The 17,317-nt window shown below is 40.8% G+C and overlaps 1 protein-coding gene across 1 annotated transcript; it reads left to right on the forward strand.

The window, feature by feature from the left end:
- Nucleotides 1-10,841: 10,841 nt before the first annotated feature.
- DCSTAMP (dendrocyte expressed seven transmembrane protein) lies at nt 10,842-15,641 on the forward strand. Its single transcript, XM_010189199.1, has 3 exons — nt 10,842-11,867; nt 14,465-14,785; nt 15,558-15,641. Exons 1-3 carry the CDS (start codon nt 10,842-10,844, stop codon nt 15,639-15,641), a joined length of 1,431 nt encoding a protein of 476 aa, XP_010187501.1.
- The last annotated feature ends 1,676 nt before the right edge of the window (nt 15,642-17,317 follow it).

Here is a 17,317-nt window from a genome sequence, read left to right on the forward strand (position 1 = left end):
GAAGATACTCTCTCAACTGAGGTTTGGTCTGTGGTTTGTGACCCAGGAAAACCATCTGAGACTCTTTATCAGCATGAGGTATCACTGAAGAGAGCTATGGCCTTAAGTCATTGAAATGTTAGGGCACTTTTCAGGCTGTAGGACTGATTTCTGGACGGTCTGCATGTACTTCACAGGTTTATGTGGTTCTCTGGGAGACGCTAGGAGCACTGATGCCAGTCACTAACAGGATTAGATTCAAATTGGCAAGTAAGAGTAAAGACTGCCCAAAATTTCTTGTTCTTGAAAATGTAAAGAATGAAAAAAGTTATTCCACCCAGATGACCACAGACTACTTTCTTTCTCATGTATAGCCCAAGTGGATGCAAAAATTCCTTCCTTCCACCCTCCTCTTTGGGCTCAGTTCTTTGGCTAAAAGCTGCTGAGCTGACCAGCATTTGGGTTATTATGAATGAGCTTTCTGTACTGTAACTGGCTGGTAATGGAAGAGAAGTCCTCTTGAACACTCCCACTGCTTGTAATGGTGTCATGGGAGCCTCTTTTCTTCATGGAGCCCCAAAGGGATAATGAAGTGCTGCAAAATTTCCATGGCCAAGAGATAAAACTTGTGCCTATAAACTGTTTTATTTCACTGTATAAAATATGACTAGAAGAGAGACAGCATCCCAGATGAGGAAAGCAGTGCCTTCTCTAGACTGCATGCAGAAATGAAGAAAATTATTAGCAGTGAATGCTTAGTGGATGTTTAGAAAGACTTAGGTCTCTTCAGAGATCTTATAAGAACCCCATGGGATATGGCACAGGATAGAAGAGGGGCCAGGATTGCTGGCTGATATTCAAAAATCACCTACTTGAAGCTCAAGAATGGTTCATCCCAACTAAGTCAAGTAAAGGCAGAAGGAGGACAGCATGGATGAGCAAGGAGCTACTCACAAAGCTCAGACATAAAAGAGAACCATAGAGGACATGGAAGCAGGGACAAGGGCCTAGGAAAAATGTACAGACACTGACTGATTTGGGTAGGAAAACCAAAGCCCACCTGGACCCTAATCAGGTGAGGCAGGCAAAGGCAGCACGAAGAGCTTCTACAAGTCTATCAGCAGCAAAGGAAAGACATGGGGAAATGTAGGTCCACTGCTAAGTGCAGTAGGGGTCCTGGTCACAAAGGACACGGAAAAGTCCAAAGTAATCAATGTCACCTTCAGCTTTGCCTTAACTATGAAGAGCAGCCTTCAGGAAACCCAAGCCTCTGAAACCAGAGGGCAAGTCTGAAACAAGGAAGACTTACCCTTGGTGGAAGACGATCAGATCACGGAACGATTTAAACAAAGTCCATGAAAACTGATAGGAGGCATCTATGGGTGCTGATGGGACTGGCTGATGTCACTGTAAGGTCACCTTTGATTATCTTTGAAAGGTGATGGCACCCGGCAGAAGTTCCTGAGGACTGGAGGGAAGTAAATGTTACTCCTGTCTTCAAGAAGGGCAAGAAGGAGGATCCAGGGAACTACAGTCTGGTCAGCCTCACCTTGATTCCTGGAAAAGTGATGGAGCAACTAATCCTGGAAACCATTTGCAGGGAGTATTCAACATGGATTTACAAAAGGGAAGACATGCTTCCCCTACCTGACAGCCTACAAAGGTGTGACTGGCTTGGTGGATGAGAGCAAAGGATGCTGTTTACTTCAACTTCAGAAAGGCTTTAACACTGTCACTCATAACATCCTCATAGATGAGCTGACAAAGTATGAGTTAGATAAATAAAGAATGAGGTAGGTTGAAAACTGGCCAAACTGTTGGTCTCAGGAGATTCTAATCAGCAGCACAAAGCCGATCTGGACAAAGTTCACTAGTGGTGTGTCCCAGGGGTTGATACTGGACCCAATACTATATAATAACTTCATTAATGACCTGGGATGAGTTCACCCTCAGCAAGTCTGCAGACGATACAAAAATGAGAGGAGTGGCTGATACACCGGATGACTGTGCTGCTGTTTGGAGTGGCCTCAGAGGCTGGAGAAAAATACCAACAGGGATCTCAAATGTCACAAAATCACAGGATGGTTGTGGTTTGAAGAGACCTCTGGAGGTCACCTGGTCCAACCTCCCCCACCACAAGCAGAATCATCTAGACCATGTCCAGAATCACTATTTTGTGATTCTGTAAACATCTGCTGCATGCTGCTGTCAAGGCTGAGATGCTGGGCAAGATGGAGACTTGGTGTGACTCAATATGCACTTACCTGAAATACTTGACAGATTTTTTCCCAATATAATACTATGAAGGATATGCTCTACTAAAAGATCATTTTAATCATTCATACTATAATGAATAGAGTCTTTCTTCAGTTATAGATGATCCACTGTATCTAATTATACCCTTATATTATGCATAATTTAGGTGCTGTGAACATTATGCTATGTTCATCTTATGGCTTGGCAGCTTTCAGAACTTATTCAGTAGCTGCTTTTGAAACAGCAGCATGTGGCTGTTCTGTGAAGGGGAAATCTGGTCTTATGGTGAGCTAGTGAGACCTGCTACTTCAGTGCTATCAGCTGGATGAACCAGCTGTCTGGAAAATTATATGCAAGGACATTTCAACCAAGGGCAAACAGATAATGCCAGCACTTCAGTAGTTGCTGATTGGACTGGACTCTCTTTGTAAAGAGACTGAGGACAGAACTGAGCCTGATGTACAGCCCTGGATCTTTGATATCAGAGTCTAAACAAGAGTTAGTCTCCAATTTAGAATTCCCTAGGTGTACTGGTAACATCTCTGCCATAGACCTAACCACCTATGACATTTCTGAGAAAATCAATGGATACATTTTATTTCAAAAATAGATCACAGAATCACAGAATCACAGAACGTTAGGGATTGGAAGGGACCTCAAAAGATCATCTAGTCCAATCCCCCTGCCGGAGCAGGAACACCTAGATGAGGTTGCACAGGAAGGCGTCCAGGTGGGTTTTGAATGTCTCCAGAGAAGGAGACTCCACAACCTCTCTGGGCAGCCTGTTCCAGTGCTCTGTCACCCTCACTGAGAAGAAGTTTCTTCTCAAATTTAAGTGGAACCTCCTGTGTTCCAGCTTGTGCCCATTACCTCTTGTCCTATCATTGTTTGTCACCGAGAAGAGCCTGGCTCCATCCTCGTGATCTGGGAGTTTAAACATAAACAGTAAAAACATAATTGCAAGTTAGTTCTGAAAGTGGTCTAAAAGAAAGTGTGTAGAGGATGTTATTAGAAATGTGTCATAGATGCTTAGTAGATTGTGTGTAAGATTCCTCTTGCTCTTTCTGTTGCTCTTGTCCTTGTAAAACAGCGTATCAACCTTTGTTTTCCTTTAAAGTAAATCTGTAGTCCTCTTTATCAGATGGCCCTGATGACAACTGAATGAAAGGACTGACTGGTTCAACGGATCCATCCAACAATTAGTATGGTCCATGTGACCCATTTCAAGTGGAGCGGATGAGTGTCCGGAAGGATCTTCTTTCTCTCCAGTACACACAAATATGCATAAAAGCTGTAGTGTCTGCAGAAACCAATAGTTTATTTGAATTAAATTTTAAGTGCCAAAGTTAAATAACAAAAATTCTTATGTATTTTCAAGAAAGTTGTAAGAAATATGATCTCACTTGGCTACTGAATGAATCAGATGTTATCAAAAGTCTCTGTTGTGTGTTGTGCTCCTGTATCTCCGTGACAATGAAATCTCTCCCAGATTTTCAGCTCTTTTCATGTTTGAACACAAATTAACATTTCTCACTATTTTTTTCTCAGTACCATAACCAAGAAGCAAATTAATTTAACACATCCAATTAATAAGCATTTCATTTCTCTGCAGGAAAACTACTGTCTTGCAAAAACAGGAGATCGTATGTCAGCACATTCAAGTTACAAATGCTGTAGGGTATTTAACATGCCAACATTAGTTCCTAAGTTTTTCTGCAGTCCTTTATGCAGATAAACTCATGGAAGACACACTGATTTCGGCCTTTCTTCAGGATCTCAAAGCTACTAAAATAAAATTTTGTTGTGATGTGGATTTTTTTATTGCTGAGGTAGAATGTTTTATTTTTGATAGGTGTATAATATTCATGAAACTTATCTAGAGTAAATGTAGAATATGAACATGTCACATCTCTACTGTGCAGTAGAGATCAGAGGCAAGTTTAAACTGATTTAATATCTCAGTCTTGATGGGTAAGGCACCTGGTGAAAAATACAATAATTTAGGTTGGAAGGGACTCCTGGGAGCTATCTAGTTCAATTCCTCACTCAAAGCAGGTCTAGCTAGATCATGTTGCTCTCTTGTACTGGAACTTCTTCACTGGACGCAGCACTCCACATGAGGTCTCGCCAGTGCTGAGTCAAGGGGAAGAATCACTTCCCTGACTTGTGGGCAAGACTCTTGCTAATGAGGTCAGGATGTCATTGGCCTTCTCTGCTGCGAGAGCGCATCACTGGCTTATGTTCAGCTTGTTTTCCACGAAGTGATCCAGATCTCTTTTAGCAAATCTGCTTCCCAGCCAGGGAGCTCCAGCCTGTACTGGCGCCTGGGGCTATTCCTCTGGGAATTTTCCATTTTCCTCTGGGGTTCTTCATGAGATTATTGTCAATCCATTTCTGCGGCCTGACAAAATCCCTTTGAATAGCAGCTCTACCATGCTGTATATCAATTACCTTTATTAACCAAGGACTTGTTGTACGTAATTTGAGTGTCTTTGTTAAATATTTAAGGTGGGTACCATTATAAGGACCATATTCTGACAGATTGACTACAGAAATATTTACACAGATCTCAGAAGGAACATTTGTAGAGTAAAAATTATTAGAGTTTCAAAGGTACTGAATTGCTGCTAGTTTCAATGGGAAGCACCAAAATAGCTTAGATGTTCTAGACCTAAGACATTATTCAACATAAATTTAAGTCTTTCAAATCTGGGCCCAGAAATCATTTGCTGATATCTATTATTCTGCCAGAAAAAAAGTGAAAAGTGGCACTAGCAAATTGTATACTATTTTGGTCTTGTGCATAAGTTACTTCCTCATGAATCTTTGTCAAAACCAGAACAATTTCAAAATTCTAGTGTGTCTGACTCATTGAGGGAGGGTGTGGGAAACAAATTACTCATGCAAAATTTTTTACTAGTGCCCATCTCAGTTCCTCACCAAAATCAAGAGACAGCACTGTGAAGATCCTTCATGCGCTTCACAGGAAGGCCTGTAAGTAACATTTTAGGGTTAATATTAAGGAATTGTGGATAGCACTGAGTTAGCTGTTCTAAGGTAAAAAGACTTGCTTGAAGTTAATTGTTTTCACCTTACTGTTCCTGAAGTTCATGAAACAATTTAGAGATAAGTTCTTCCAAAACTATGTATAGTGATGTAATGTGTAGGAGAAGAGTCTATGTAGTCTCTCATGTTTCCTTTCATCCTTTATATTGGAATTTTCTGTGGTTTGTACAGTTGTTTTTGCCACTAGGCTAACTACCATTTGGGTTTCCCAAACCGTGCCTCCATTTCTTACTGTGCTTTAAGGGAAGCATATGTCTGTGGGTATGCTGCGTCAGAGCTTCTAAATGTAACATGGCCCATAGCATTGTAAGTGAGAAAATTTGATTTCTCGTTCCATCTTTCTTCCATAGCTGTCCCGTTCCTATGGCTGTCCATGACACATTTTCTGTGTCCTGCTGAGTGCCCAGCTCAATCAAATATAACCTGTGCTTGCAGTTGAGAAATACAGGGAGAGGTTCGTCTCTGACTTTGGATAGCTCTGAGTAACCCAGACTCTCTCTTCATAGTCAAGATAGAGAAAAAGCATAGGATGCAATCCATCTCCCACAAGGGTGGACTTCTAAGACAGATCTGAAGTATGGCTATGGGTAACTGCCCTTTTCTCCTCACTGATATAAAGACAGATAGCTTGGATTTGGACACTATGCTACAGACATCTGATATTAGATGACATTTAACCAATTTGTGTCATCCTAAAGACTGACATCTTGCAATGCTCAGAATTTTCTTGAGTCATATATTTTAAATACATGAGGAGAAAGAGATCTTTATTAGTTGTTATTTTTCTTGGTTTGGTTTTGCATGTGTATAAATTGTTCTTTTAATTGCATTGCTGTGTTGTTTAGTATTTGAAGTTCCTGTTGGCACACATTTGATTAAATATTTCGTCTTTGCCTGTGGTTGTTGTGTTTAGTACCATTTACTCTCTTTCCCCCTGAAGTTAAAAGCAAAGAATGTGAATGTGAGAAATGACAGGGCTCTCAACAAAGCCATGGGGATAGTTACAGTAACACTGCTGGATTTTTGGTTGGGCTTTTATGTCTTTCCTCAATGCTCTGAATTGATGGAAGGAAATAATGTGGGGCTCCCTCCTGTATTTTTGCCTCTTATTAAACCATAGTTCAGCATTGTATTTTTTGATGGTAACCAAAAAAAGGAAGTATTTCTCTTACATTTCAGTGTAACTGATCCAGGCTAGGAGAAAAGACTGCTGAAACTGCCAAAAAAGGAAATATTTGTTCTTATATTCTTATTGTGTGCTTTCTCTTCCTTAGTTCCTGTATAAAATCCAAACAGGATCTATAAGGCAAAGATCAATGTGTAGGTGAAGCTTTAGCATCAATGGGATGTAAGTTTCCTGTTTAACTTAATGTCTCTCTTAATAGGACTTTATTTTTATGTATGAAGATCCTGTGCACTGTGCAGGGTAAAGGGCCTGCCAAACTGCAATGTTCCTTCTGAGATCAGCTCAGGCAACAGTGCTGCACAGAGAAAAGTCATGTCAGACTTTGCGTGAGGGCACAAAAACTGAGTGGCACTAACCAGTCCTAACTCCATGGGACTCGTAGCACCCAGGCTTTGCTGAGTTAGGTCTGTGTCAAAACAAAAAGTAGGCTTAAAGATCTGATTCTATTTGTCACTCCTTCCCAAATCAGCTGTGTCTCTACTAATAAAGCTAATTATTTATTAAATCTCATTCTTTTTCTCACTGTATGTTTTTGGGAGACATCTGTTTCTTCCATTGTATTAAAAATTGGCAAAGAGTTTGCATGGGTGGCTAATCCATATACTATCTATGTAGGCCTGGTGATCACTTCTAAGCAAGCAGTAGCCTGGGTAGAGAAAGTTTCAGAAATATTGCCTGCAAATATAAGAAATTTTGATCTATCACAATTGGACTAGATGATAGTTGTACCTCCCTTCCAACTGAACTACACTCTCCTCTCCTCTCCTCTCCTCTCCTCTCTAGCAAGCCATCATCAAATATGGGGGACAGGACCAAATTGGTAGTGAAGATGGCCATAACTTCTTGGACAGTGAATATGGAGGGGTCTCCACAGCAAGCAGGGAAGAAATCATACATGATGTGAACACACATTGTATAAAAATTATATAGCTCTAGCACATGTCTCGTGACTGAACTGGAGAGATATTTTCTAGGGACTCTTCATGCTATGTACTTACCCTCTACTTACTACAAAACTGGGCAATATCTGAAGTATTATAAGCAGGATCTTAAAAAATCTTTACAATTTTCCTCTTAAAAATGAAACCTGAAAAATACCTTTAAAAAGTATTACATTAATTTCACTACATCACAAGCTTTAAGAAGTATGGCCCAAACTTCTTGCTGGAGAGGCTCCTTTTGAGAATGTTTTCTCATAATTGCTTCTGCCAGCATGCCATATGGTAGATGAATGTCAAGCTTCCAGATCTGAGTAAGTATTTCCTAGAGAGGAAAACTAAGGCATAGAGAGGTTCCCTTGGACCCTACAGAAAAATCAGGTTCAAAGGCAGAGCTAGAGCTCAAGAGTCTCCAGCTCCCCTCTGTGGTGTACATCACAAGAAACTGTGGCGGAAAGATATCGGCACTTAAATAGCAAGAAACTGCTTTCCCAGAATAGGTCTTTCCTTATGCTACACAAATAATGGTAGCAGCCTTCACATTAGGTCATGCTATAGTACAGAAGAAAAAACACTTTGCTGCAGACTGCAATTGAAATGAAGGTTTTTTTTCTTGTGAGCTTCCTGTTAGAATTCATGTCTTCACCTACAGCTTTGGGAGAACTTTGGTAATATATATTTTCAAAAGGAATCATTCCAGAAAGCTCACAAGGTCTACTATTTCTTCAAGCACTGAATTAGCCTCTCTTTAGTCAAGCCAAAGATTTATTTCTGCCTCTGAGGCAGAGTGTTATTTTCCCTTCCCAAGCATTCACAGCTGTTTATGTGCCTGCTGATAGAAGAATTTTCAGCCTCCACTATTTTAGGTTTAAAGTTTTCATCCTTTGCGTGATTCTCCTGTGCTGAATATCTATGTCTGTTGCTGATGTCTTATGGGGGAAAACAGAGGTGTCAGAGAAGCCACGGAGGTGCATGCTGTGAGCCTGACTCGTCCTCAGCGGTAGCTGAGCTAGAGATGAGCTGTGCGGGGGAGGGGGATGCTCTCTTCCCAACCTTCAGTAATCACACAGAGATACCTGGGCCACAGGTTCCAATATTCAGTGGCTCCTTACGATGCCTTTCCTACCTTAAAACTCTGAGTTCATTCAGGTTAGGGACAAACCTGTCACATATGTGCTGAGCAGTGCAATGATCTCATGTAGCAGCATTGAATCTGCCCAGTAAATGAGACTTTTTGATTATTTTTATGTTCTGCCCACATTTTGCAGGTCTCCAGCCTCCTGGTTCAGAAGTAAATTCTAAGACTTCATCCTTGACTCTCTCTCCAGTTCTTACATGCAGTCATACCAAACTTTCAATCACATATTACAGCTATTTACCAAATACTTATAAACATTAACAGGAATACACCATACCCATATATAAAAACACACAAAGACATCTCATCTGCGCTTGAGAACAGCTGTGAAATCAGTGCAAAAGAAAACTCAGAGAGTGCTATTTTCTCACATGGATGTTTTTTGTATCATATTACATAAATGCTATCTTTTTTGCATTTGATTATTTTATGGCTTATTAAATCAAGAACAGAACCCCAGATCTATTCACTGTACTGGGTAATTTTTCTTATATCTGCAAAGATGTGCTGCAAAGCACTGTTTAAGGATCTGATCTAGGAAGTTCAGGATTCGCTGGCAGTTTGCTGGTTCTGCTTGGCTCCAGGATTATAAACATCCCCTTTTAATTATGTTTCCTAAAAACTCCTTGTTAATTTCTAGTTCAGAAGAAGGCAAAGCAGACCATCCACATAAGCAGAGGACAGCTGGAGTTCTGTGGTTTGTGTGCTATCTCTCCTTCCCATTTCTCTTGCACCTCTTTCTCAAACACATAGCAACTTCTACATACTTCGGGAACATTAATTAACTAATTTTGCTCCTGTGAAGCAGCTGCTAATTGCTGCTGTACTCCTTTTACAGCTAAGTTCACCCAGGCCCTGGAGGGAAGCAATTTCCTCAGCTTTCCCAAGCAGGGTGATAGTGCCAGGGATGGAGCCCACGCTGAGAGCTATTGCCCACTGTCAATCCCTGCTGAAGCAGTTAAGCACCGAAAACACTCAGTATCTTTCAAGATAGTCCTCAGCACTAAGAAGGATCAGGCTCAATTGAGGCCAAGGAAAAGCAGCACACCAAGCACAGCAGTCCAAGAAGGCCCCAGTTGGGATCAGATGCCTGCTCTGATCACTCTCAGCTCCTGTTGCATGCAAAGTCAATAATGGCATAACTAATAACTAAACACAATGAGAGGAAGGGGAAAATGGTGCAGTGAATGTTAGCAGAATTCATAAAATCAAATGGCAGTAAAATACAGCATGCATACACAATAATAGTTTAGTTCCTGGCTACCTGCTGTGTTCAGGCTAAACAAAAGACAAAGTAATATCTTCAGGATGTATTTGCGAAGACAACTGTTTCCCATTATAAGACAAAATTGCAACAGTTTATTTTATTTAATTAGTCTTTCATTTGTCTTGCATGTTAAAAGGCTAATATGCATATAAATTGATCTTGCATCTTTGGACAAATTGCACTATAAATAGTATATTGTAAAAAAAAGGAAGGAAAGATGTGAGCACTGGCCTATCTCCTGTCAAACTGAATTGCATCTCACAGAAATACTCTGTAATATACAGTACGAGCATGCTGGTAGGCAGGAGAGACGCTGACAAGTACTAGCAATTAGGATTAAAAGTGTATGTGGACCAATGTGGCAGTGTTATCCCAGGAGACACCCAAGGAAGGAATGATGCCTCAGAGAGACACTTTCTTCCCTCTGTACTGACCTTCCTCCTGCTGGAAAAGGAGAGCTTTGTTCCCCATCCCTGAGCAGGGTCCATGTGCTGCTCCCCCCGTCCTTCCCTCCCTGGCAGCTGCTCTGGCTGCTCCCCATGGGCAGAGCTGCAGTCCCTGCATGGGAATATGGATGGAAAGTTTCCACATTCCCCTCTCTTCCTGCCCAGTGCCCCTGTGAGGCAAAGCCAGCATTTGTGGGGAAGCACTGGGTGCTATGGGAGACTTACGTCCTTCTCATACATACACACACACACATACGTACATATGAATCACTGTGTCTACATAGCAAATGAGAAATCAAAGTGCACAAAAAATAAAAGGACTAAAGTACTTTGAAAAAAAAGATACACTACCTTTTAGCATCATCCTTCCCATGTTTATATGTGTGATACTGGGGATGAAGATTTGGGTCTCACGTGAGGCTGCCTTTTTTACAATGTGAAGAAGTATTGACCAGCCAGTTAAAAGCATGTTGTTGTCAGTAGTGTGACCTTGCAACTAACACTATTTTTATTTTCTTTTCATTTTAGTTTGAACCATCACAGTGTCAGCAACAATCAGAAGAAAATGCGAACATTTGTCTCAATAGCCCAGAATGCATGGGGAATTTTTATATCCGAAAGGAAGCCTGGCTGGAAGCATCTGATGCAGCTTTTTGCAGTTTGCTCTGCAGTTGGCTTCCTCTCAAGCTTCCTCTTTTTCCTTGGCATGCACTTCTCCCTGGCACACCACCCTTCGGGTCCCTTACTGATTTCTGGATTCATTTGGATCTCACTTTCTATCACACTCCCCTGCTTAAAGCACCTGCGCTGTTTTAGTGTCCTCTTCCTTCTTTCTTGCGGACTGCGAAATGGCAGGGATGCTCTTATTACTGCTGGCACAGGTGTCGTGGTGGCCGGCAACATCCAAAATATTTTCCGCAACCTAAAGGTTTTGGCAGACAGTATAACCTGTCATTTAGAGTATGAGCAATTTGCATTGATAAAGTATTACGTTGAGGCAGTAAAATGGATTTATGAGGCAGCCAAGCATTCCATTGAACTATCTAATCATATAGTATTCCTAAGGCATGACTTCACACCATCTTATTCAATTTCAGATGATGCACTAAAACAAGAGCTCAATGACACAAAACAAGAAATCCAGAGAGTTGCTAACCAGATATCTTTTATGCTGACTATACTTCCCTACATAGGCCAGAAAGCATTGCCTATAGTGGGCATTTTTCTAGCTTCTTTTGGAACTGGCCTATTTATCAAAAAATTTGTGGGCTCTCACAGTGTCACATTTAAGAATACTTATATCACAAAACAGTTCATCGCATTTGATGAACATCAGAAGCAACAGCAAAGACCCTATCTTCTGCCACTTAACAGAAAAGAAAGGGAAGACTATGTGACAATCCCATCGTTCTGCCTCACAAGGAAGGACAGAAAAAACATGCAATATTTTTTTCTGCCGTTAATTATTCATCTTTGCATCTGGCTTCTGTTTGCTGCATTAGATTATTTGTTTTATTGGTTAATTATTTCTGTGAATAAACATCTCCAAGAAGTACCAGATCTAGAGATTCAACTCAGCCTTTTTCAGCAAGTAAGTAGCTATCAGTGTATTTCTTAGTTTAGTGTTGAAAAATTTCTCTTCCTCTACAGCAGCTGCAGGAGCAGACATACAACCAATGAGCCATCAGTTCCTTCAGAACATTATCATTTATTTGTTTCAAAAAAGGCCATTGTATTTACAGATACATACATTAGATGGTACCAGATAGCTCTCTGCGCTTTCCAAAGTCCCATCATATTTCTAGAGAATGGTAAATACAGTAAGAAGGACTTTCATTCTTTCACTTATGTATGTTGAGAAGACTGGAAGCTTAAAAATTCACAATGCTGACATTTGTGAAGCACCACTTTTATAGTCAAAATGCGACTGTGACACTGATGTAAGAGATGCCTACCTTTCTTTAGCTGAGTAGTGTGAGGAGATCATCATTTAAAAAGGGATGGCTGTATACACACGAAGTAATAACACATTGCTGAAATCTCAAGATTTTTCTAGCAAAAGCAGCAGTGGCATAGAGAACCATAGAGTAATTAGGTTGGAAGGGACATCTGTAGGGCATTTAGACTAACCTCATGCTCAAAACAGGGCCAACTTCAGAGTTAGATCAGATTGCTCAGTGAATACTACTAAAGCTGGAGATTTCACTGCTGGAGTGTGTGACCCGTGTGATGCTGTGCAGGCACAATTTGATAGCTTGGGAGATCAGGCTTAAAACATTTCCCAGAAGTATACAACCCTTCAATACTTTCAAGAAAGTAATATTTCAAATATTTTAATATTTCAACCTCATTAATGTTTATAAATTTGTAAAGGGTGAGTGTCAGAAGGAAGGAGCCAGGCTCTTCTCAGTGATGTGCAATGACAGAACAAGGGGAAATGGGTGCAAGCTGGAGCATAGGAGGTTCAACCTGAACATGAGGAAAACCTTTTCACTGTGAGAGTGACAGAGCACTGGGACAGGCTGCCCAGAGAGGTTGTGGAGTCTCCTTCTCTGGCGACATTCAAAACCCGCCTGGACACGTTCCTGCGTGACCTAGTCTAGGTGATCCTGCTTTGGCAGGGGGGCTGGACTGGATGATCTTTCGAGGTTCCTTCCAACTCCTAAGATTCTGTGATTCTGTGATACACCTCTGAGGTGGGTTCTTCAGCCAGAGCACATTTTCTATGACACATTGCTAAACCCATGCAGGTTCAGCTTAGACAGTGTGGTAGCAGACTGGTGGTCACAGTGTGTCATGGGACATTCATCTGGTTGAGACTGAACCATGAAGGGGAATGGGAACACTTCAGGCAAATGTGAAGTATGAACAAAATTAGCTGAAATGAAGTCAAGCTACTGGTCAAATTCTATTCTACTTCAGATTATGATATCTTGTATTGTATATCAAAATATCAAACTCTCCCATGGGATCAAAATTAAATTATTGTCCAGTTTTAACTCAACGAGGAGTATAAAAAAAATCAGTATCTGTATGGCAGACATAAACCAGAGGTTCCCGGTTTTTGTCCCATGGAGTGCTGGTTGACCATTCCAAAAGAGAAAATAATGGCATCATCAGATTGTTTCTAGTTCCCCAAGGAAGGCTAGTCATTAAAATGTAAAATTTAATCTCCACAGATTTGTCACAACAACCCTCAGGGCTGCTGTTCTCAGACATCCTAGAAAGCTGGCTGGGTAAGCAGGATAGACTCAGTGACTTCTTGAGACATTTATTCTCAGTATGAACACTAAAATTCTTCATGCACTTGTAGCCCTGTTTCATACTGAGTTCCTCATGCAGTTTTTTCTTGCTTATACATTGGTTCAGTTTAGGGATAAAATGTACTGAGATAGATTGGAACAGGATAATGTCAAGGAAAAGCTAACAGGCTGACAATGGGTAGCATGCTTTGGGCATCTGGTTCTTCCAATGAACATCTAACAGAAGTGCCTGGCCTCTGTAAGGTGGTTAGAAAAGCCACAAGAAAGAGCTACATTTCCCCCCCAGCATCGTCAGAAAAGAGGGCTGCATGATTTGGCCTTCCTACAGTGTTCTTACATGCCAAGCAGAAAGTTGCCTGCCAGTATGAATCACTGCTCCCAGCAGCAAGTCTGATTTAGTCCCTCTCATTCAGCATTTCAGTCTACAAGCAGTGCAAGATATCAGCTCTTCTAAGCAATGGCAACTATCAGAGGAGGAGAGGTGACTTAGTGTGCGTGATAACCTTGTGATCAGAGCACCTGCTTAGGTGGGTGTGGAAGCACTGCTGACCATGTATGTAGTAGGATGGATACACTCTGTTCTGCTGTTTCACCCTGAAGGAAGGTGAAAACAACAGAGGATCTGAGCAGATATTAAACTGTTATAGCCAGATTAGCTAAATATCTGTCTGCCAATCAGAGCCACTGAGAAGGTAAGTTCTTAACAGTCCAAATTTTGGGACAGTCTCCCAAGAGAAGTAGTGAAAATGTAGTCTGAAATATTTATAAACAGCCAATAAATGTATTGTTATGAGCATAGCATATATAGACACTGGACTAGAGGATTTATGGTCCTTTGTAAATCTGAATGTCCAATGGGAGAAATAGTAAGAAAGGAGGGAATCAGTACCATAACCAGCTCTTTTTTCCCCCTTTTCTTGTGCAGAGGAATGAGAACAGCTTTATAATTGGTATGAGAGAGCATATTGCAAAGAGAGATCCTTTCAAGATTTCTTTGTTCAAGCATGGCTGCATCCCTCAGCCAGAGCTCGCTCTGTCTACGACATGGATCCAGCTTGGAGTCATCATCTTCTTCTTAATAATTTTTGGGTTATTCTCTGGCCTTCTGACCCAACTTAAAATACTTGTGTTAACTTCATTTTATCCTGACACTGAGATGAAACGGATACATTATCTGCATGAAAAATTACTCAGGAAAAGAGCAAAGCTACAAGAGAAACCTGGGAAGTATGTGTTTGCAAGAACGGTAAGCCATCAGCTCTAGGAAAAAAAGAAATCTCCCTATCTCAGGGTGGTAGACAGATCCAAGAAATACTTAAATACTTGTTAACTTAAATTATGACCTGATAGACTTTTTCCAGTGCTCTCCTGCACAGGGACCAGAGACAAGTTTCCTACTGGTGAGATTAGATCATAAAATTATTTTGTTCTGTCCAACACACATGCATCAGACATGACATGGGTACACCCAAATGACTATGTGGTAGCAAGAAAATACTGCTCAGACTTCAAGCTCTACAGAGAATAAATTTGGTTTTCATGAACATAAGAAAAGCACCTCCAGCACAAAGAGTATTCCTGCAGTCTAGAAAGCAAATGTTAGACATTTGTGAGCAGCCTCTTAATGTTGAGAAAGATTCCCAGCTGCTGCTTAGCGAAATGAAAGGTGATGTATTTCTGTTTTAAAACACAGTGGGAGAGCAACTGCAAATTAGGAAACAGAACTTTTTGTTGGCAAAAGACATTCACCCTGTGTATATATATGTGTGTGTGTGTGTATATATATACACACACACACATACACACACACACATAAATGGAAATAACAAACACATATGCATATATTTATGGCAAATCCAAATAGAAAGCTGTAGACACATAGTTTTGAGTGGTTTTTGTTTGTTTGTTAGTTTTTTCTTTAAATAGCCTTAAATACTGACCATACAGGGTGTTAGTGTATGGGAGATCTCTAATTTACTAATACTAACATCATAGCATCATATTTCTGTCTTTCCCAGATAAATTTTTGGTTTCCAGTACTCAAGGCAAGAGATGCAGTGAAGAAGAAAGAAAGGAGTGTGACAAATGACAACATGGCATGAAAAAGACCAGATGAATCTTTGGATAAGGTTGAGACGCTCTAGCTCCACAGAGATCTGTGTTTTGCACTCGTATTTCCTATGGAATTATGATTTTAAAAAGTAAAAAATAGGATCAAATGCTAATCATCATTATTTTGGAAGAGTGTGGAAAAGAAGCCACAGGAGATAGTGTGCTCTTCCCTACTGAGAGTTCTGGGTTCCATTAATACTCATTTGTCAACTTGGGGTCTGCATTGTCTGGTACTTTAGAGATCCATGGAGCATGCCTTCTTCTGTGTAAAAGCAATCAAACAACTTGGAGCTTTTAGGACTACAGCACAAACCTTTTTGGGTTGAGCTAATAGAGGACATAATGGCAGCAGCAGGTTTGTTTTCTTCACATTTGCCAGACACTGAAGATAGAAGACACAGCAGAGGCTGTCCATTGGCTTCTGGGCTGGCTAAGAACCTAACTAGAGGGCTTACATGTTTCTAGACATTTCCATCTATTTCTCAACCTTCAATTGCCTAAACACTGGTTCTTTCCCATCCTCAGCTTCATATACCTGCTCCTGTGTATCTTCTGCAAGGACAGTGCTCTGTATGCCCTGTCAGTCTTCTAACTCTGATGAACATTCTCTCCTACCTCCGCTCCACCACTTTTGCTGATTTCTCTCTCAGAAGTTTCTAATCCTAGTCTCCCGCAGGGAATTCCTCACTTGGTCTTAGTCTCCCACTTTCACGTATCCACAGGTTGTATTGCTCGTGCAGATTGTCCCGTATTTTTGATCATCATGACAGAGGTAATGTAGCATTCACAGAAGTGAGAATTCTCATGAGACCTAAAGTACAGAGGAATCAGGTGCTGTGGGTTCAAACATGCTGACTTTGAGGTGTAGGGTCATATGAGCAGAGATGAACAATGGTTCGAAACTTGTAATCCAAGGGAGCTTGTAGAAGTGGCAAAAAATGGACTTAATTATGTTGCAAACACCATCATTAACTTCAATGAAACAAAATTGAGCCAATACTGAGTGTTTCACCTATTCAACTAATATTGATGATGTGACTTTCATATGACACAAGAACAAATGCTAAGAGCATAAAGACATTGGAATGGCTTGACTGACGTGGCACTAGAGATTTAAAGTAGAGCTGAAAACCCACCTAACAGGCGGTGTACTCTGGTCTCAGGACAGCCACTGATCGATGTCTCTGTTATCTGAATGAATAAACACTTATTTAAAACTTTCCAGTAGTAAGTGTCAGAAGTTATTTTCCACCAGAAACACTGAAAAACACAGGAAAACACCAAGCTCCTCCACGGATACAGATGGGTCAGGTTGCTGGTGTGTCAATTTTTCTCTAGAAGATGGGGTGCTAGATTAATGCCATGCATTATTAAGAGTTGTGCTGAATGTCTTTGAGTAGCCTGGCTATGTCCTCTCTTTCTAAAGTGGGACAGCCTTGGATAGTAGCAGAACATCATTTATATCCCAGGTAATACTGTCAAGGACCAGCAGCAAAAAGCATTCTGGTGAAAAAGGACCTTAATGAAGGGATCTCTAAATTTGTTTTCACAAAACAGACTGGATGTCCAGGTACTACTGTCAAGAGTATATATTCCTTCACTCTTGTTCTCTTCATTCTTGTTATCATTGCAGATGAAAGGGGAAAAGGAGTTAAACATCAGCAAG

This window comes from Mesitornis unicolor, unplaced genomic scaffold (genome assembly GCF_000695765.1).
Source record: "Mesitornis unicolor isolate BGI_N332 unplaced genomic scaffold, ASM69576v1 scaffold19487, whole genome shotgun sequence".
In the NCBI taxonomy this organism is placed as follows: Eukaryota; Metazoa; Chordata; class Aves; order Mesitornithiformes; family Mesitornithidae; genus Mesitornis; species Mesitornis unicolor.

What these genes read in the sequence shown, in the direction of transcription:
- DCSTAMP (XM_010189199.1), top strand. Translation starts at nt 10,842, where the DNA reads ATGCGAACATTTGTCTCAATAGCCCAGAATGCATGGGGAATTTTTATA. An exon ending in AACTCAGCCTTTTTCAGCAA is followed by an intron (nt 11,868 to 14,464) that starts GTAAGTAGCTAT and finishes TTTCTTGTGCAG; the next exon opens with AGGAATGAGAACAGCTTTAT. An exon ending in AGTATGTGTTTGCAAGAACG is followed by an intron (nt 14,786 to 15,557) that starts GTAAGCCATCAG and finishes TGTCTTTCCCAG; the next exon opens with ATAAATTTTTGGTTTCCAGT.